Source organism: Tarenaya hassleriana, unplaced genomic scaffold (genome assembly GCF_000463585.1).
Source record: "Tarenaya hassleriana unplaced genomic scaffold, ASM46358v1 Cleome73, whole genome shotgun sequence".
Classification (NCBI taxonomy): domain Eukaryota; kingdom Viridiplantae; phylum Streptophyta; class Magnoliopsida; order Brassicales; family Cleomaceae; genus Tarenaya; species Tarenaya hassleriana.
Window position 1 is genome coordinate 530,542 of NW_010969839.1, and position 14,305 is coordinate 544,846.

Genomic DNA, 14,305 nt, shown 5'->3' on the forward strand with positions numbered 1-14,305 from the left:
ACTTGAATCTCATACAGCGGTTCGTTCTTGGATCCTCAGACCTGAGATGTCTAGAGTATCTGATATGAGGAGTGTCGTGTCTTGACTGCGTCAAACGTCGTCTTTAACCGGATGATTATAACGGCGTTGATCAGATACGTTCACGAATCATATGGAGATAATAGACATGTGGTTCCTCTTCAGTGAGGTACCGTGACAACTTAAGCTGTGTTAAGAAAAACAACATCTTTTGTTGCCAGCGTTTGAAATTTTGACCCTTAAATTGTTCAGGTCTCTCAGCCGGGCCGATAGGCACAATAGGAATTGCCTGGTTTTCGGAGTTCGCAACAACCGAAGGCATTTCTGGTAGGACAACGTTCGCAACGTTTGGCACTTGATTATTCATATCTGTGCCAACAACATCATGATTAACGGGGTTCGTAACCTCCGCTATATGAGGATTCTCATCGATATCCATAGCAGGAATCTCATTCCCTGGAGCAGTATTTGAATCCATGGGATTTTTTGGATTATCAATGATCTGTTGAATAAATCCAATCATTGTTAGCTTTCACAAAGCTTATAAACTAAACCGAGTTTCACTTAACTTATAAATTGGTTTTGCTCGCTTCTAGTGATAGCCGGAGGGTTCACCCCGATTCCCACGTCCTTACTATGAGGAGGGTATAAAGGGCTTCCTCTTCAAACCCGGCCCGCTAAGACAAAGCTTGCTTCCCCAATTTACAGGAAAAGTTACTTCCGATTTTGTTTAACCTTTTTCTTTTCTTCCAAAAAAGATAAATAATAATATTCCTTTTTTTTCCTCACAAAACACTTTTAAATATATTGGGTTTTCTCTTATGGGCTTTTAGATTAATCTCTTCAAATTGGACCAAGACTAAACTTTTCAATTTGGGCTTACTCTTTTGGGCTTTTCAATTAATCTCTTTGAATTTGGGCTTCAATTTTAAATTTGGGCCTTAAACTCAATTTGGGCTTCACAAAACAACTATTTGGTTTTTTTTTCCAACACTTTTTTTTTAACCTAGTTGGTTTTAGATCCAAATTCGTGTGAGGTTTTATACCGAAATTAAAAGGAGATTTAGGCACTTACACGAGAAGTTTGCCTCGTGTTAACCATATCGAACTTAAGACTGTTGGGGATGGCGGTTGTTGACGACAGCAAAACTCCGGCAATTCGAGCGATTCCAGATAAGTACCTAAAATTAAAAGAATATTTTGTCGAGGCATGTGAAACACAGTTTCCTTAAGTTCGATTTCCGTGCCACCTCTAAAGCTTCGAGGCTATTGGAGCACGGTGAACTCCCAGGATACAACGACCGCGTATTTGGAAGAAGCTTTCCAAATACCGAGCGAACTCAGAGAGAGATATGAGCAAATATGTGAATGCTCTTTTTCTCTAGAATGCTTGTTTCTTTTCTGTGTATTTTATGAGCTAACCCAAGACCCCTATTTATAGTAGAGGGGAGAATCTCAAAATAAATCAATTTGAATTTCAGGAATTCAAATTTGATTTTATCTTGATATTATCTCAATTTTATCTTAATCATATTTGATAGATTTTCTGCGGATTTGAATCAAATTTGAATTTGAATTTGAATTTCAAATTCAAATAAGAATATTCTCTTAATATTCTGCAGATTTAAATTTATACGGACCGGACTTCTCACGGGCTAGGCCCGTTTTGATTCTATCAAATAAACCCAAATCCAACAGGGATGTCATATATGTCACCTCCACACGCTGCATCAATCCAAGACCGAGTAACATCCTTCAATCGGAAGACTGTGTACTTGTATCAAGGTTTGAAAAAAATATTTATAAGATACGTTAAATCAGCTATTTTTTTATATTTTATATTATTAAAATCTAATCTTATATTTACTATTAATTTTTTCAAAAAAAATATATGATATGTTATTTATTTATTACGTAGTATATGACGTGATAACGTGTGGTCGATATCTCACGATCGGACGTTGATGAACACATAAGTTGTCCAAGTTGCCAAGAAATAGTTCCTTTGCACGAGTAAAAAATCGATGTATTTCGATTCAAGATAAATTTATGAGGAAGTGGTATCTCTTTATGATCTAGAATGCATCAATCACGACTTTTATATAGTGTGTTACGATCACCTCATATTGGCAGCTTTGAGTAGACTTTTTTTCGTGCTCACCAAGATAAGGGATTACTTTGTTAAGTCTTTTCAGTAGGGATGGATACAGATCGGATATCCGAAAAAATTAGATATTTAATTATAAGATTTGTATTCGTAATTTTTGGTTTACGAATACATGGGTACGGGTATCCAGAATAATATTCGAGTATTCGTGGATATTCGGATCCGAATTTATTTAAGAAAAAACAACAATATTTATATATAAAATTTTCAAAAAAAATGAAGGTGTATTTATAAAAGTGAATGGATTACTATAAAAATATAAGATAAAGAGAGATAATAAGAGATAAATAATAATAAATTTACTTTTTTTGAGATAATGTTGAAAAATATGAAAATATTTAACTTAAAATAATTAAAAAAAGGGAAAATCCCAAAAAAAACACTGAACTTTGCAATTTTGACAAAAAAACACTGAACTTTTTATTTTATCAAATAAACATTAAATTTTTTAAATTTGACAAAATAAACACTTAACTCTTCTACGATTGTCAAAATAAACAAAATGAATGACGTGACCCAATTAGATGCAAGCACGTCAGATTATTTTACTTAGTTTTTTTTACAATCGGAAAAAGTTCATGTATTTTTTTGGATCACTAAAAAAGTTCAGTGTTTTTTTGATAATCGCAGAAAAGTTTATGTATTTTTTGGATCATTTAAAAAGTTCAGTGTTTTTTTATACTGCTTTAAAAAGTTTAATGTTTATTTGACAAAAACTAAAATTTAGTGTTTTTTTGTCAAAATTGTAAAGTTCAGTATTTTTTTGGGGATTTTCCCTTAAAAAAATCCAAACCTTATACTTTATAGAGTCATTTAACCCAAAAAAAAAAACAAAAAATACAAAACTTATGGAGACAAGGGACACCACCTATTTTTATATAAGTCCGCACTTGATTCAAGTTATCATGTCAATGTTCATGGTTAAATTTAAGCGTGATTTATAAAATTTAGGTTTATTTGAATATTAATATTAAAATTGTGATTTTAAAAGGTAAAAAATAATGTCAATGTTTTATTTATGAAAATTTGGCAAATTTAGATATTAATCTTTAAATTCCCCTTAAAATTTCGTAGTTACCTTTGATATTTTTTTTAAGAATTACGCAATTGTTCGTGATTTATCTCGAAACTATGGAACTATATCTTATGAAATTATCCTTAGTTGTTGGTGTTTTCAAATGTAGTATCCGCCGAACTTGGCCAAGTCATGGTAACAAATATTTGGTGCGAGATGGAATCATTGATACATTTGGGGACTCTCTCTCCATGGATATATATATAGAGTTTAGGTTTAGGGTTTCCAATAAGAAATTTTTTTCTTCTAAACATTAGATGTAAATATAGTGGAAGGTATAATGGACAGGTGAAATTTGGATAATCATAGTTGTAAACACTTTTTTTTATAAGATTGAGTGTCTCAACCGGTAATGAAGGGAACAAAACACCTTTCCAACCTGAATTCGAGTCTTCATTTGGGAAGAGATATTCATATGAGTTTTTTTGGTCTTTTAAGAGATATAATCATGTCAAAGGTACGATGAACTTTTATATTATAAAAAAATATATAATTTTTTGAATCCCGAATTTATTTACCGTTCAAAATCGATATTTTTAATTCACTAAAAATTAATTTTAATTCATATCCCGTACCTTCGACTGAATTAAAATAAATTTAAAATTTTGCGTCTTTATTTTATCGATTAAATTATCTAAATTGGGATTAGACAGATCATATATAGATTCAAATGGTGAGTTTTGATGTTGGAATTTCTTCTTTCTTTTTGGTAAGTGGTAAGTTATGGTCTCTTCTTCCATTTTTTTAAATCACGAACTTTAAAAAAAATCTAACATAAATAATCAAACTATAATTTTTTTATAAAAATATAGAAATTCTTAATAACTTTTATAATATACCTTAAACATTTAAAATAATTGAAAATTTTAAAATTTGATTTTCTGACAGTTTTTTAAATCATTTAAAAATTGAAGATTTAATTTCATTATTTTTTAAGAAAATTAGGGTTAAATATAAAATTTAGTAAAAAGTCATATTTATTTGAAGTTTTAAAATTGTGTATTATAACCCTAGCCTTTTTTTTTTTACAAATTCGTGTATTTTTTTAATAATAATATCTAGTCGAATTGGTTCGGGTTCATATGTATCCACAAAATACGCGAGATTCGAAATTCAAATACCTTTGATCGGAATCCAATTTTGAAACCTAAAAATTTGAATCACAAATGAATTCTATATCTACTTTGTACGAATCGATCTTGGTAGTTTAGTTTGTGATTTAACAGATAAAAACAAATGTACATAAACACTTGCTGTAGATTGAGAAGTTAACCACCAAATTAAGAAACGATTTCTCTCTTCTTTCTGTATTTTCTCGCCTCCCAAACGCTGCCGACTGAAAATTTAACAAATGGCGTTGTAAATTCAATTAGCTATTAGATGTTTATGGATTACGGTGTGATTAGTTATATCATTTATCACGTAAATAAAAATAAATCATTTAAAGCAAATGTAAAATATGAATATTATATGAGAAAATCCGCAGCCCATTCTCTTTCTTCATTTCTTTGTTTCCATAGAGAAAAAAATAACATCTGGAAATTTTGCTTACATCTTCGAAGATATGAGATATAGATCCCAACATATATATATATATATATATATATATATATATATGTTGGGATCTATATCTCATAGGGAAAGCTCCAATTCAGGGTTTTTAAAATCCTCCATGGCAACCTGGAGTCTCTCCCTCAGCCATATCTCAAGATTCACATGGAAAAGGGAAGGCTACAACACAAAAAAGAAAATCGATGACATTAGTTAGTTTCACAAAAATAATTCAATAACTTCAGATATCTTTTTTATAAAAGAAAAATGTTATACATACGACCGACCAGCACGCATATTGGACAACCAAAACTAGGTACCAGTAAGACCAAACATTATTAGCGGCAAGAATCATATATTCTAAAATTTCATGATGTATAGTACTAATCCAAAGGCTGTAATATATACACGCATCGATTCAACAACGAAAATGGCCGTATGCTATTAGTGTTCGAGATCAATCAGAGAAAAATCTAAATCATTATTCATAACCTATCTTGTTTAGGGTGGTCAAAATTATCCAAAAAAATCCGGGATATATTCGTGGATACCCGATTTTAGGGTACTCACCTTCATTAAAATCTGAATCAAAATATGAATTCGAGAATACTCCCAAATTCAAATCGGACCGGATAATAAATTTTTTTAAAATCGGGTATCCCTAGATATCAGATTAGTTTTGTTATAATTAATTATATCTTATATCTTTATAATATTTTTATAAAATAATTGTTTTGGATTAAATGATTTGTCATTTATCGACACTATCTTAAAAGATTAAACTTATTATTATTTCTCTCACAAATTCTATATTTCTCATATTTTGACCATTATTCATCCCTTTTTATAATAACATACACCTTCATTTTTTAGGGGTAATCGCATAAAAATACCCGAACTATAAAATTGTCATATAAATACCTAAACTTTTCACAACTCCCACATAAATACCCAGACTTTTAAATTTTTTCCAAATCAAACACGCATCCGTTAACGTCGTTAAACGCAACTGCTGACTCAGCAAAAAAAACTGTTGATTCAGTAAAAAACTGCCGACTCAACAAAAAAATATTATTAAATATCCAAGTATTCATCTACATGTATTTAAATTAATATATGCATATAAATTCACACATATAAATATATATATATATAATAAAATTATTTATAATTAATAAAACATATATACACATAACTACAATATATATATATATATATCATTACTAATGTATATATATTACAATAAAAATAATTATAATTAAATTATATACATACATAATATACATATTAAAATAAAAACAATTATAACTAACACATATACATATACATATACATATACATATATATTAGTTATATATATATTGTGTATATATAACTAATATATATACATATAAATATTATTTTTAATATATATTATATGTATATAAATTTCTATGCATATATTAATTTAAATACATATACATTTAGATGAATATTTGGATATTTAATAATATTTTTTTGCTGAGTCAGCAGTTTTTTTGCTGAGTCAACAGTTTTTTTTGCTGAGTTAGCAGTTTTTTGTTGAGTCAGCAGTTGTGTTTAATGACGTTAATGGATGTATATTTGATTTGGAAAAAATTTAAAAGTTTGGATATTTGTATGAGAGTTGTGAAAAATTCAGGTATTTCTATGACAATTTTATAGTTCGGGTATTTGTTTGGGATTTTTGTAAAAGTTCGGACATTTTTATGCGATTACTCCTTTTTTTTAACAATTTTCTACGTAAATATTGTTTTTTTATTAAATAAACCCGAATTCGGATACCCGTAAATACTTAAACATTGTTCCGGGTACTAGTAATCCGGATACCTGTAATCTTAGATACCCGAACCTTACGGATACAAATCCAAATACTCCGATATTCCTGAGTATTCGAATCACACTCACTCGTTTCTTTTTTTGGTTAAAGGTAAATTCTCACTCGTATTCTTGTTAACAAGAACATATATATATATATATATATATATATATATATATATATATGCATTGGACACAGAAGGGCTTACGCAAGTTTAAGGGAAGTGTCGGAGAAATCGTCGTCGAGAGGAGAAGCACTGCTGCTGCTGGAGACATTGGTCGTCACAGCTGATTCCAATGACATTCCTTCTTGTACTCCTGCTACCGTTTCCCCTTCCCTAAACGCAGCCGTTTTGCCTCTCTCTAACATCATCAGCTGTTGAAAAATACGTACACGCACACTTACACCAATGTATGTATATATTATATACAGATATGCATTGTCTTCTTGTTAAGGAACTCATGCAATGTATATGATTCTATAAAGGTTAAATAAATAAATAAAAAAAACAGTTTCACCCTCTGTCTCAGATTGTTGTTCTCTTCCTCCAACTCAGCTCCCTGCATTTTATCACTCGTCATCGACATATATATAATATATATAATATGTATAGTATATATATACATACTCTGCATGTAATATACATAAATAAGACGACAAATAAAAATCATAATTTATATACTTTTGCATGCTTACCCTCCTCTCAAGTGAAGAAATCTCGCCCATAACACGCTCTCCCTGAAGAACACAATGAAGCATATTAGTGTTTTAAAACAAGCCACATGTACATATATATACATGTATAATCTTAGTTATAAATTTCATATGCATAAATGGGTTTGAATTTGTAGTATTATTTCTTAATTATAACGAAGTTATTCAGGCATGTGGTCCGATCAATCAATCTTGAAACCCTATTATACCCTAAACAAAGATGATGAACTTTTTGTTTTCGGTAATCGAATGGTCTAAACTAATTTCGGGTCGAAGACCAACCATGTGATTTAGAATATACACTCCCTCCCTAAAGTTGAGGTTAGCGGGACATACATTTTACGCATCCGTTTCACCGATTGAACCACTCAAATTTGGGTAAAGATCTACTTGATAAACTTCCATACAAATAATATACTTCTTTGTACCCTAATATATATATTTAATGTTTTGATCGTACGAACTAATCCCGACCTTTTTCTCGCGAACTCGGCCGAGTCCGGATTCGACCAACTTCTCTAGCCGCTGCAAATCGTCCAAGCTCAGACCTTGAAGATCCTCTCCCCTCAGTTGACTGTTTTATATGAACGTGCAAAAGAGAAACCGATATATATATATATATGACTATATATAATACACGCACGTGCATGCAGACAACATCTGTATGTGAATCAATGTTACCGTAGCTGCCTGGTTTTGTCTTCAATGTCTTTGCTCAGTCTCGCCAGGTTGCTATTCTCCGGCTGCTGCAGGAAACAAAAGCTATTATATAGCATTTCACTAAGATTAGTCATAATAATATTATGTAATATTTAGATTTTGACGCTAATTCTTAGTTTCAATGGTTTCAGATTAGATCATCGAGTGGTTTATACTAGAGGGGTGTCAAACGAACCAAGTAGGCTCGATTTGGTTTGAATCGAAACGAGCTGGCTCGTTTTGAGATCTAAATAATCAGGTTTGTTTTCAAACGAGAAAAAAAAAAAATCTATGGCTCAACTTGACTCACTTACTTCGCGCGGCTCGCGAACTAGTTATAATATTATTATTTATATTATGAAAAAATATCAAATAAATGATAGTTTTAATTTTAAATATTAAAACATTAAACACAAATATGTAGTAAATAAAAAATTAAATTAAATATTAATTTTTATAAAATTCATAAAAAGATATAATTTTTTTTAAAACACATCAACTCGCGAGGCACAAGAGTTTGCGGCTGTGACAGGTGAATCAATAAGCTGGTTTAAAAACGAGTCTTCGAAATGCTAACTTAACTCGCCAAAATACGAACCGATAACGAACCATCTCGCGAGTTGAGCTCATTTTGACACCCCTAGTTTATACCGTAGATCATGGGTTTAATTGCAAGTATGTATAGGAATCTCATGCCTGCTATATATATACACATGAAATTTCACAATGATGACATATATAGAAGGTTATATCCACACATACTACATATGGACATACATATATATTAATATATATATGCGTGTACAAGGAATGAGAAGAAAAAAAAAACAAGGAATATTTAATTACCTGGAGGGCAAGAGGGGGATTAAGTTTGTTGAGATTACTGGCATGAAGATTATACCTTGCCAAGATGTCCCTCATTCTAACACACATTGACAAAATGCAAATTAATTCTATATGTCACACTATATATATATCTTATACGCTTATAACTCAAACAACGCATCCATTCATGCATGCATGCATGCATTGTGCAATCGATTGAATGAGATTAGCTATAAGCTGGCGATTATGTGATCTTCCATATCAAGATCTCGTATCTATGCGTCTGCTTTATCATACATACATACATACATACATATATATATATGTATATAAGATAAATATGTATTATTCTTTTGGGAAATTGAAGCGAGAGTTTCATATTAAGCATAGGTGCTTAGAGGTTCAAAACATGGGTAAACAATGTTATATAACTTCAAAGCTTATTATTATGAAGCTAATACTTCTCTAATTAACAATCGAACACACACACTCTCTGTATATATACATACACGTCTACACACAGATTTACAGCATTTTGATTCTGATGTCCTCATTGGATCATGTACGTATTCAAAACTATTTCAAGTGTCAATTAATATATAGTCCCCAAACGCAAGAACAAGTAACAAAGAAGCCATTGACATAATCGTAGTGAATTGACCAAGTTTTCAACATTAACCGAGGATCTTCTGAATTTGAATTTAAAAAATACACATAAACACAAACAGTCACAGTGAATTGACAAAGTTTTCAACTTTAACAGAGATTTTTTTTAAATACATTTAAACTTTAAGGCACACCCTCACAAACAAATCAGTATTTATGTACATATATATATATATATATGTGTGTGTGTGTGAAGTACCTTGAGCTAGAGAACTCGAAGAGCTTTCCGGTGGCGGAGAAGATGATGAGAGCGACTTCGGCGTCGCAGAGAACGGAGAGCTCTTCGGCCTTCTTGAAGATGCCTCTTCTTCTCTTCGAGAACGTCACTTGTCTCGCAGTCACGTTGTCTATCTTCTTTATCCTTATCTTCTCTCTCGCCATTTCCGCAGCTCTGATCTTCCAACAACGAACAACAAATCAAGAACAGAAAGAAGAAAGAGAAGCAACAACAGAGGCAACAAAGTTGTTATAAGCTCAAAGGGGTTTTGTGCTTGTCTGAAACCCTAGGTGAGAGAGAGAGAGAGTTCAAAATCAGATCCAAGATGAAAAAAGGTCCAAACTTTTGAATAAAAAAATCAAAACCAAGAAAAGGAAAAAGGATACATTTATGAACCCGCAAACGCTCCAGAAAAGAGAAATGAACAGATTCAAAGCAAAAACTAAAAGCAAATGTGTTGAGTTCTTTTTGCTCCATGGTTTAGAACGATTTGCTTACCTTATGAGACGTGGGAAACTAGATTAGTATTTGCAATCTCAACACCCAGTAGGTTGGAAGAGAAATGAAAGTGGGATTTGCCTTTTCCTGGTCTGGGGAGAGAGAGAGAGGAGAGAGATTTTTGTGTGTTCAAGAAAGGAAAGGTGAGGCTGCGTTTTTTAGGTAAACAGTGTCCCTCTATTTTTATCAAAGGGCCATGATTTTTTTTTGACATTTTGCCCGAAAGAAGCATTGAAGTATGACATGTGTTTTCTGTGTGTTTGTGTTCTGTTGTGTTTTGAGAGAGAGAGAGAGAGAGAGAGAGAGAGAGAGAGAGAGAGAGAGGGAATGGCGAGAATGACAGTTTACTCTTAAATTCACATTATATCAATTCATGATATGTATTTTGATATTAATTTACTCTTAAAAAGGTACATACTATTTAATTTTGTAATGTAACTGGTGAGGAGGAAAATGAACAAAATTAAGGAATTTTATGTGTGTGTTTCTCATTTCCAAAAAGAATACAATTAAAGTAAAAACATTAAATTTTCAATTCCACTTGGAAAACTCAGATAAAAAATATTACTATTGTTTTCTAGGTAGTTTATTGGGGTTTTTGGCTAAGTGTGACAAAAAGATGACATATTTTGCAAAGTGTGACAAAAATGTTGTGACCTTTGCAAAGTATACTTTTTTTTATAACTAAAATGCCCCTGAAGCGGGGGCGTCACGTCGAGAACAAAATGGAACCGCCATTTTGTTTATCTCTCCAAAATTCATTTTTGAAAACACGAAGAACAGTTAAGGTGAAGACGATTGTAGGGCGAAACACAAGAATCCCGGCGACACACGAATCCCGGCGACACTCGAATTCCGGCGACACACGAATTCCATAAAAAGTATGTTATTCGGTAATTTTAACGTGTTTGTGGTTATTGTGATTCGTGTCTCGCAACATAGTTAATGTTTTCCGAAAATATTGTTGTTTACTAACGTCTATGTCGCCTTTTCGAGAGAGGCTGTGGTTTGGTTGTACGTGAATGGGTTCCCAGTAAAGTACTCGTGGTGAAGATTTAAATATTGGTTACCGTAACGTATGACTTCCGTTCCCCACTGTAGTATCCGGACAGGTAGACTACGTTCCTTGGGCTGTGTTGAAGTATCCGGTTACTTCATGTTCGGGATACATTGTGTGCTCTTATAAGATTGGTAAGGGTTTATCCCCGGTCGTATATAGTCCGGGTATAAACCCGTAGGCTCGACCGTTCATATTATCCGGAATGTTAAATATATGTCGTGCATATTGCTTTTATGTCCGGTTATTCCATCCAGATGGTTATTCATATACATATTATCCGAATATCTGCATACATGTCCGGGATATTGCTTTGTATCCGGATGGTAATTCATCCGGATGGTTAATCATATACATATTATTCGGATATCTTCATACATGTCCGGTATATTGCTTTGTATCCGGTTTGTGATTGTTCAGTGTCCGGACAATATAGGGTGGTGTATTCTGTTGAAGTTTTGTTTAGTTTTAGACCTGATTTTTTTGTTGTGTATTGTATTGGACAGATTGCAATGGATGTTTTACAAGTAAAACGATACTTTCCTGCTGGAGAAGAACCAGACTTGAAGAAAAATATGAACGATGTATGCAAGTTTGGGAATTGCATGTCAGAGTTGAAAAGGAACATGAGTGAAGAAGAATGGGGTGGAATGAGGGCTTCTATCTTTGGATTTTTGTTCAGGCTATTTGACAATGGATTTTCCATATCCAAAGTTATGCTTCACCACATTCTAGCTCGACGGATCGTAATCACAAAGAAGTATGAGATGTGGTGTATGTTTGGGCGTCAACCTTTAAGGTTTTCTTTGTTGGAGTTCAGGGAACTCACAGGAATGCTCTGCCACAAGGATCCTGAGAACATAGTGATGGAGGGTGAGGACCAGGGACGTTTTGGTCAGCTTGCAAAGAAGAATGTTACTCTAAAGGACTTGTTGGACATGCTACCTGGAAGCATGGAAGGTTGGACTGCGGATGACAAAAGAAGGTTGCAGTATTTGGTGATTGTCTGTGGAATTCTAGTCCCTCAAGAGAAAAGGAGGCCAGTTGAAAAGAGTTATATGAAGTTGGTCAGCAACTTGGCTGAGTTTGAAGCAACCAACTGGGGCAGAAAGTCCTTCGTCCATCTACTGGAGTCAATTCACTTGCTTGATATGACACAGTTGACCAAAACAAATTACACGGTCCATGGATTTATTCTCGGCCTTCAACTCTGGGCGATGGAAACAATCTCCCCACTCGGCGACATGTTTTCAAAATATGAAGGGTCAATTCCACCACTTGGTGGTAAATGGGGTCTTTATTTCAAGAGAATTGATAACGACATGGTGACTTAGATAGAAAAGAGGTGTGGTATTCTACACTACATTCTCCCTCTTTCCAATCAATGTACTGAGTTTCAAGATGAGGTTGAGGACGCCACAGTCACCAAAATGTTGGAATTTCTTCCCAACAATCAATCATTGTTGATTGGGAGAAGCACATCCGATGATGTCCCAACAGAGGGGAGATGTCTTAGTGTTGAGGAGGCCTGCGTAAGTGTCTGTCTAATGTGTTCGAAGAGAGGTACAATTGGGTAATCTTTGGCTCCCTTCAGCACAGAATTCCACGATTCAACAATATTGCTCGTCATAATATTGTATCTGCATCCTTCGAAATATGCCCGGGACCACATCCTGACGTCTATTTCCTCCAAATATTTAGCAACTCCTTCATCAATCTTCCTCAAGTGATCAAACACTCTATCAAAATGACTTCTTGTAAATGCCAGTGCGGCTTCCTTGAACAAAGGTGTGACGCGCTTACACTTGAACTTGGTCATCAGGTTTTTCGACAAATGGTATGTACATACACCATGTTTGGCCGAAGGATACACTTTACGAATAGCCCTTGATATTGATGCGTGTCGATCTGAAATAAAGACCGTATCCGCTGTATCAGGGATGAAGGAACCAAGTTGACAGAAAAACCACTCCCATGATCTATCGTTCTCTCCATTTGCAATGCCAAATGGAAGTGGATAAATCTGTTCATTTCCATCCTGACAGATTGCGCTCAAAAGTGCACCTTTGAACTTGCCAGTCAAGAATGTACAATCAACTACAATCACTTTCCTCATCACACTAAATTCTGTCAAGCATGGTCCCAAAGCAAGGAATGCATATTTGAAGCTTCCATCATCATCTACCAAATACTCAGTTACAGTACCTGGATTTGCTTCTTTAATCAGTACAAGATACGACGGTAGTAATTTATAACTGTTTTTTGGACATCCTCTGACCATTTCGACAGCATTTTCTCTTGCTTTCCATGCCTGCCAATAACTCATTTTCAGTCCACGATCAACCCTCATTTCATTCACCACATCTTTGGCCTTCGGACACGTCGTCGTTCCTTGCAATTTTGCTGCCAACATATAACTTATGAATTTCGCAGACGGCGACCGACTAAGTTTGTTCCTATCATCGATATTGCATGTGTGCACGCAGACATGTTTACGAACACAGAAAAGTTTACTGCCCTTGTCTCTCACTACTCGTATCATCCATTCACAATCCTTAACAGGACATTGAGCCACAATTATGTCTGCCGACGATTTCGTTATTGATAACGCAAATCTAGGTGTATAAATAAGCTCAAGTAATAAAAATCCTAGATACAGCGAATACCGCAAGGGTACGGATCAACTGTAGTACCAGGGTCGAACACAGGGAATAGTTAACACTAAGAACAAAACTCGACTAAGAACCAGATCAGGAAATAACAGATGGAATAGATGAATACCGAAAATAAAGTAATAAATAAACTAAGTAAAATCAGATAGATAAACCACCGTAGCTTCGGGATAACCTTAACGCGCAGGGATTGTTTCTAAGGATGAAGAATCTACGAATATCGAGCTCTAAACAGGGATCTCAAGTTCTAATATCAGATTTGGCTCTCTCAAGTCCTAAATCTACTATCCAATAATCTAACCTATCGAT

The 14,305-nt window shown here is 33.6% G+C and overlaps 2 protein-coding genes across 4 annotated transcripts; both read right to left on the minus strand.

Moving 5' to 3' along the window:
* Positions 1-4,892: 4,892 nt before the first annotated feature.
* LOC104801710 (MADS-box protein AGL24) lies at positions 4,893-10,478 on the minus strand. 3 transcript variants are annotated; one of them, XM_010525046.2, is made up of 9 exons: positions 10,268-10,478; positions 9,752-9,943; positions 8,908-8,983; positions 8,044-8,105; positions 7,837-7,936; positions 7,345-7,386; positions 7,167-7,208; positions 6,857-7,023; positions 4,893-4,991 (listed from the first exon to the last, which is right to left on the minus strand). In XM_010525046.2, exons 2-9 carry the CDS (start codon positions 9,931-9,933, stop codon positions 4,973-4,975), a joined length of 690 nt encoding a protein of 229 aa, XP_010523348.1. In that variant the 5' UTR covers positions 9,934-9,943; positions 10,268-10,478; the 3' UTR covers positions 4,893-4,972. The 3 variants fall into 3 exon arrangements, with proteins under 3 accessions (XP_010523348.1, XP_010523347.1, XP_010523346.1); XM_010525045.2 differs by having other exon boundaries at positions 8,044-8,108; positions 9,752-9,948; positions 10,268-10,477; XM_010525044.2 differs by having other exon boundaries at positions 8,044-8,108; positions 10,268-10,474.
* A 2,299-nt stretch (positions 10,479-12,777) lies between these two features.
* Positions 12,778-13,737, minus strand: LOC104801724. Its single transcript, XM_010525062.1, has one exon. It carries the CDS (start codon positions 13,735-13,737, stop codon positions 12,778-12,780), a length of 960 nt encoding a protein of 319 aa, XP_010523364.1.
* Between the last annotated feature and the right edge of the window lie 568 nt (positions 13,738-14,305).

Coding starts and splice junctions, on each gene's coding strand:
- LOC104801710 (XM_010525045.2), bottom strand. CDS start 9,933: ATGGCGAGAGAGAAGATAAGGATAAAGAAGATAGACAACGTGACTGCG. Junction 7,937..8,043: donor GACAAAACCAGGCAGCTACG/GTAACATTGATT, acceptor CATATAAAACAG/TCAACTGAGGGGAGAGGATC. Junction 7,024..7,166: donor ACAACAATCTGAGACAGAGG/GTGAAACTGTTT, acceptor ATTTTTCAACAG/CTGATGATGTTAGAGAGAGG.
- LOC104801724 (XM_010525062.1), bottom strand. CDS start 13,737: ATGTTGGCAGCAAAATTGCAAGGAACGACGACGTGTCCGAAGGCCAAA.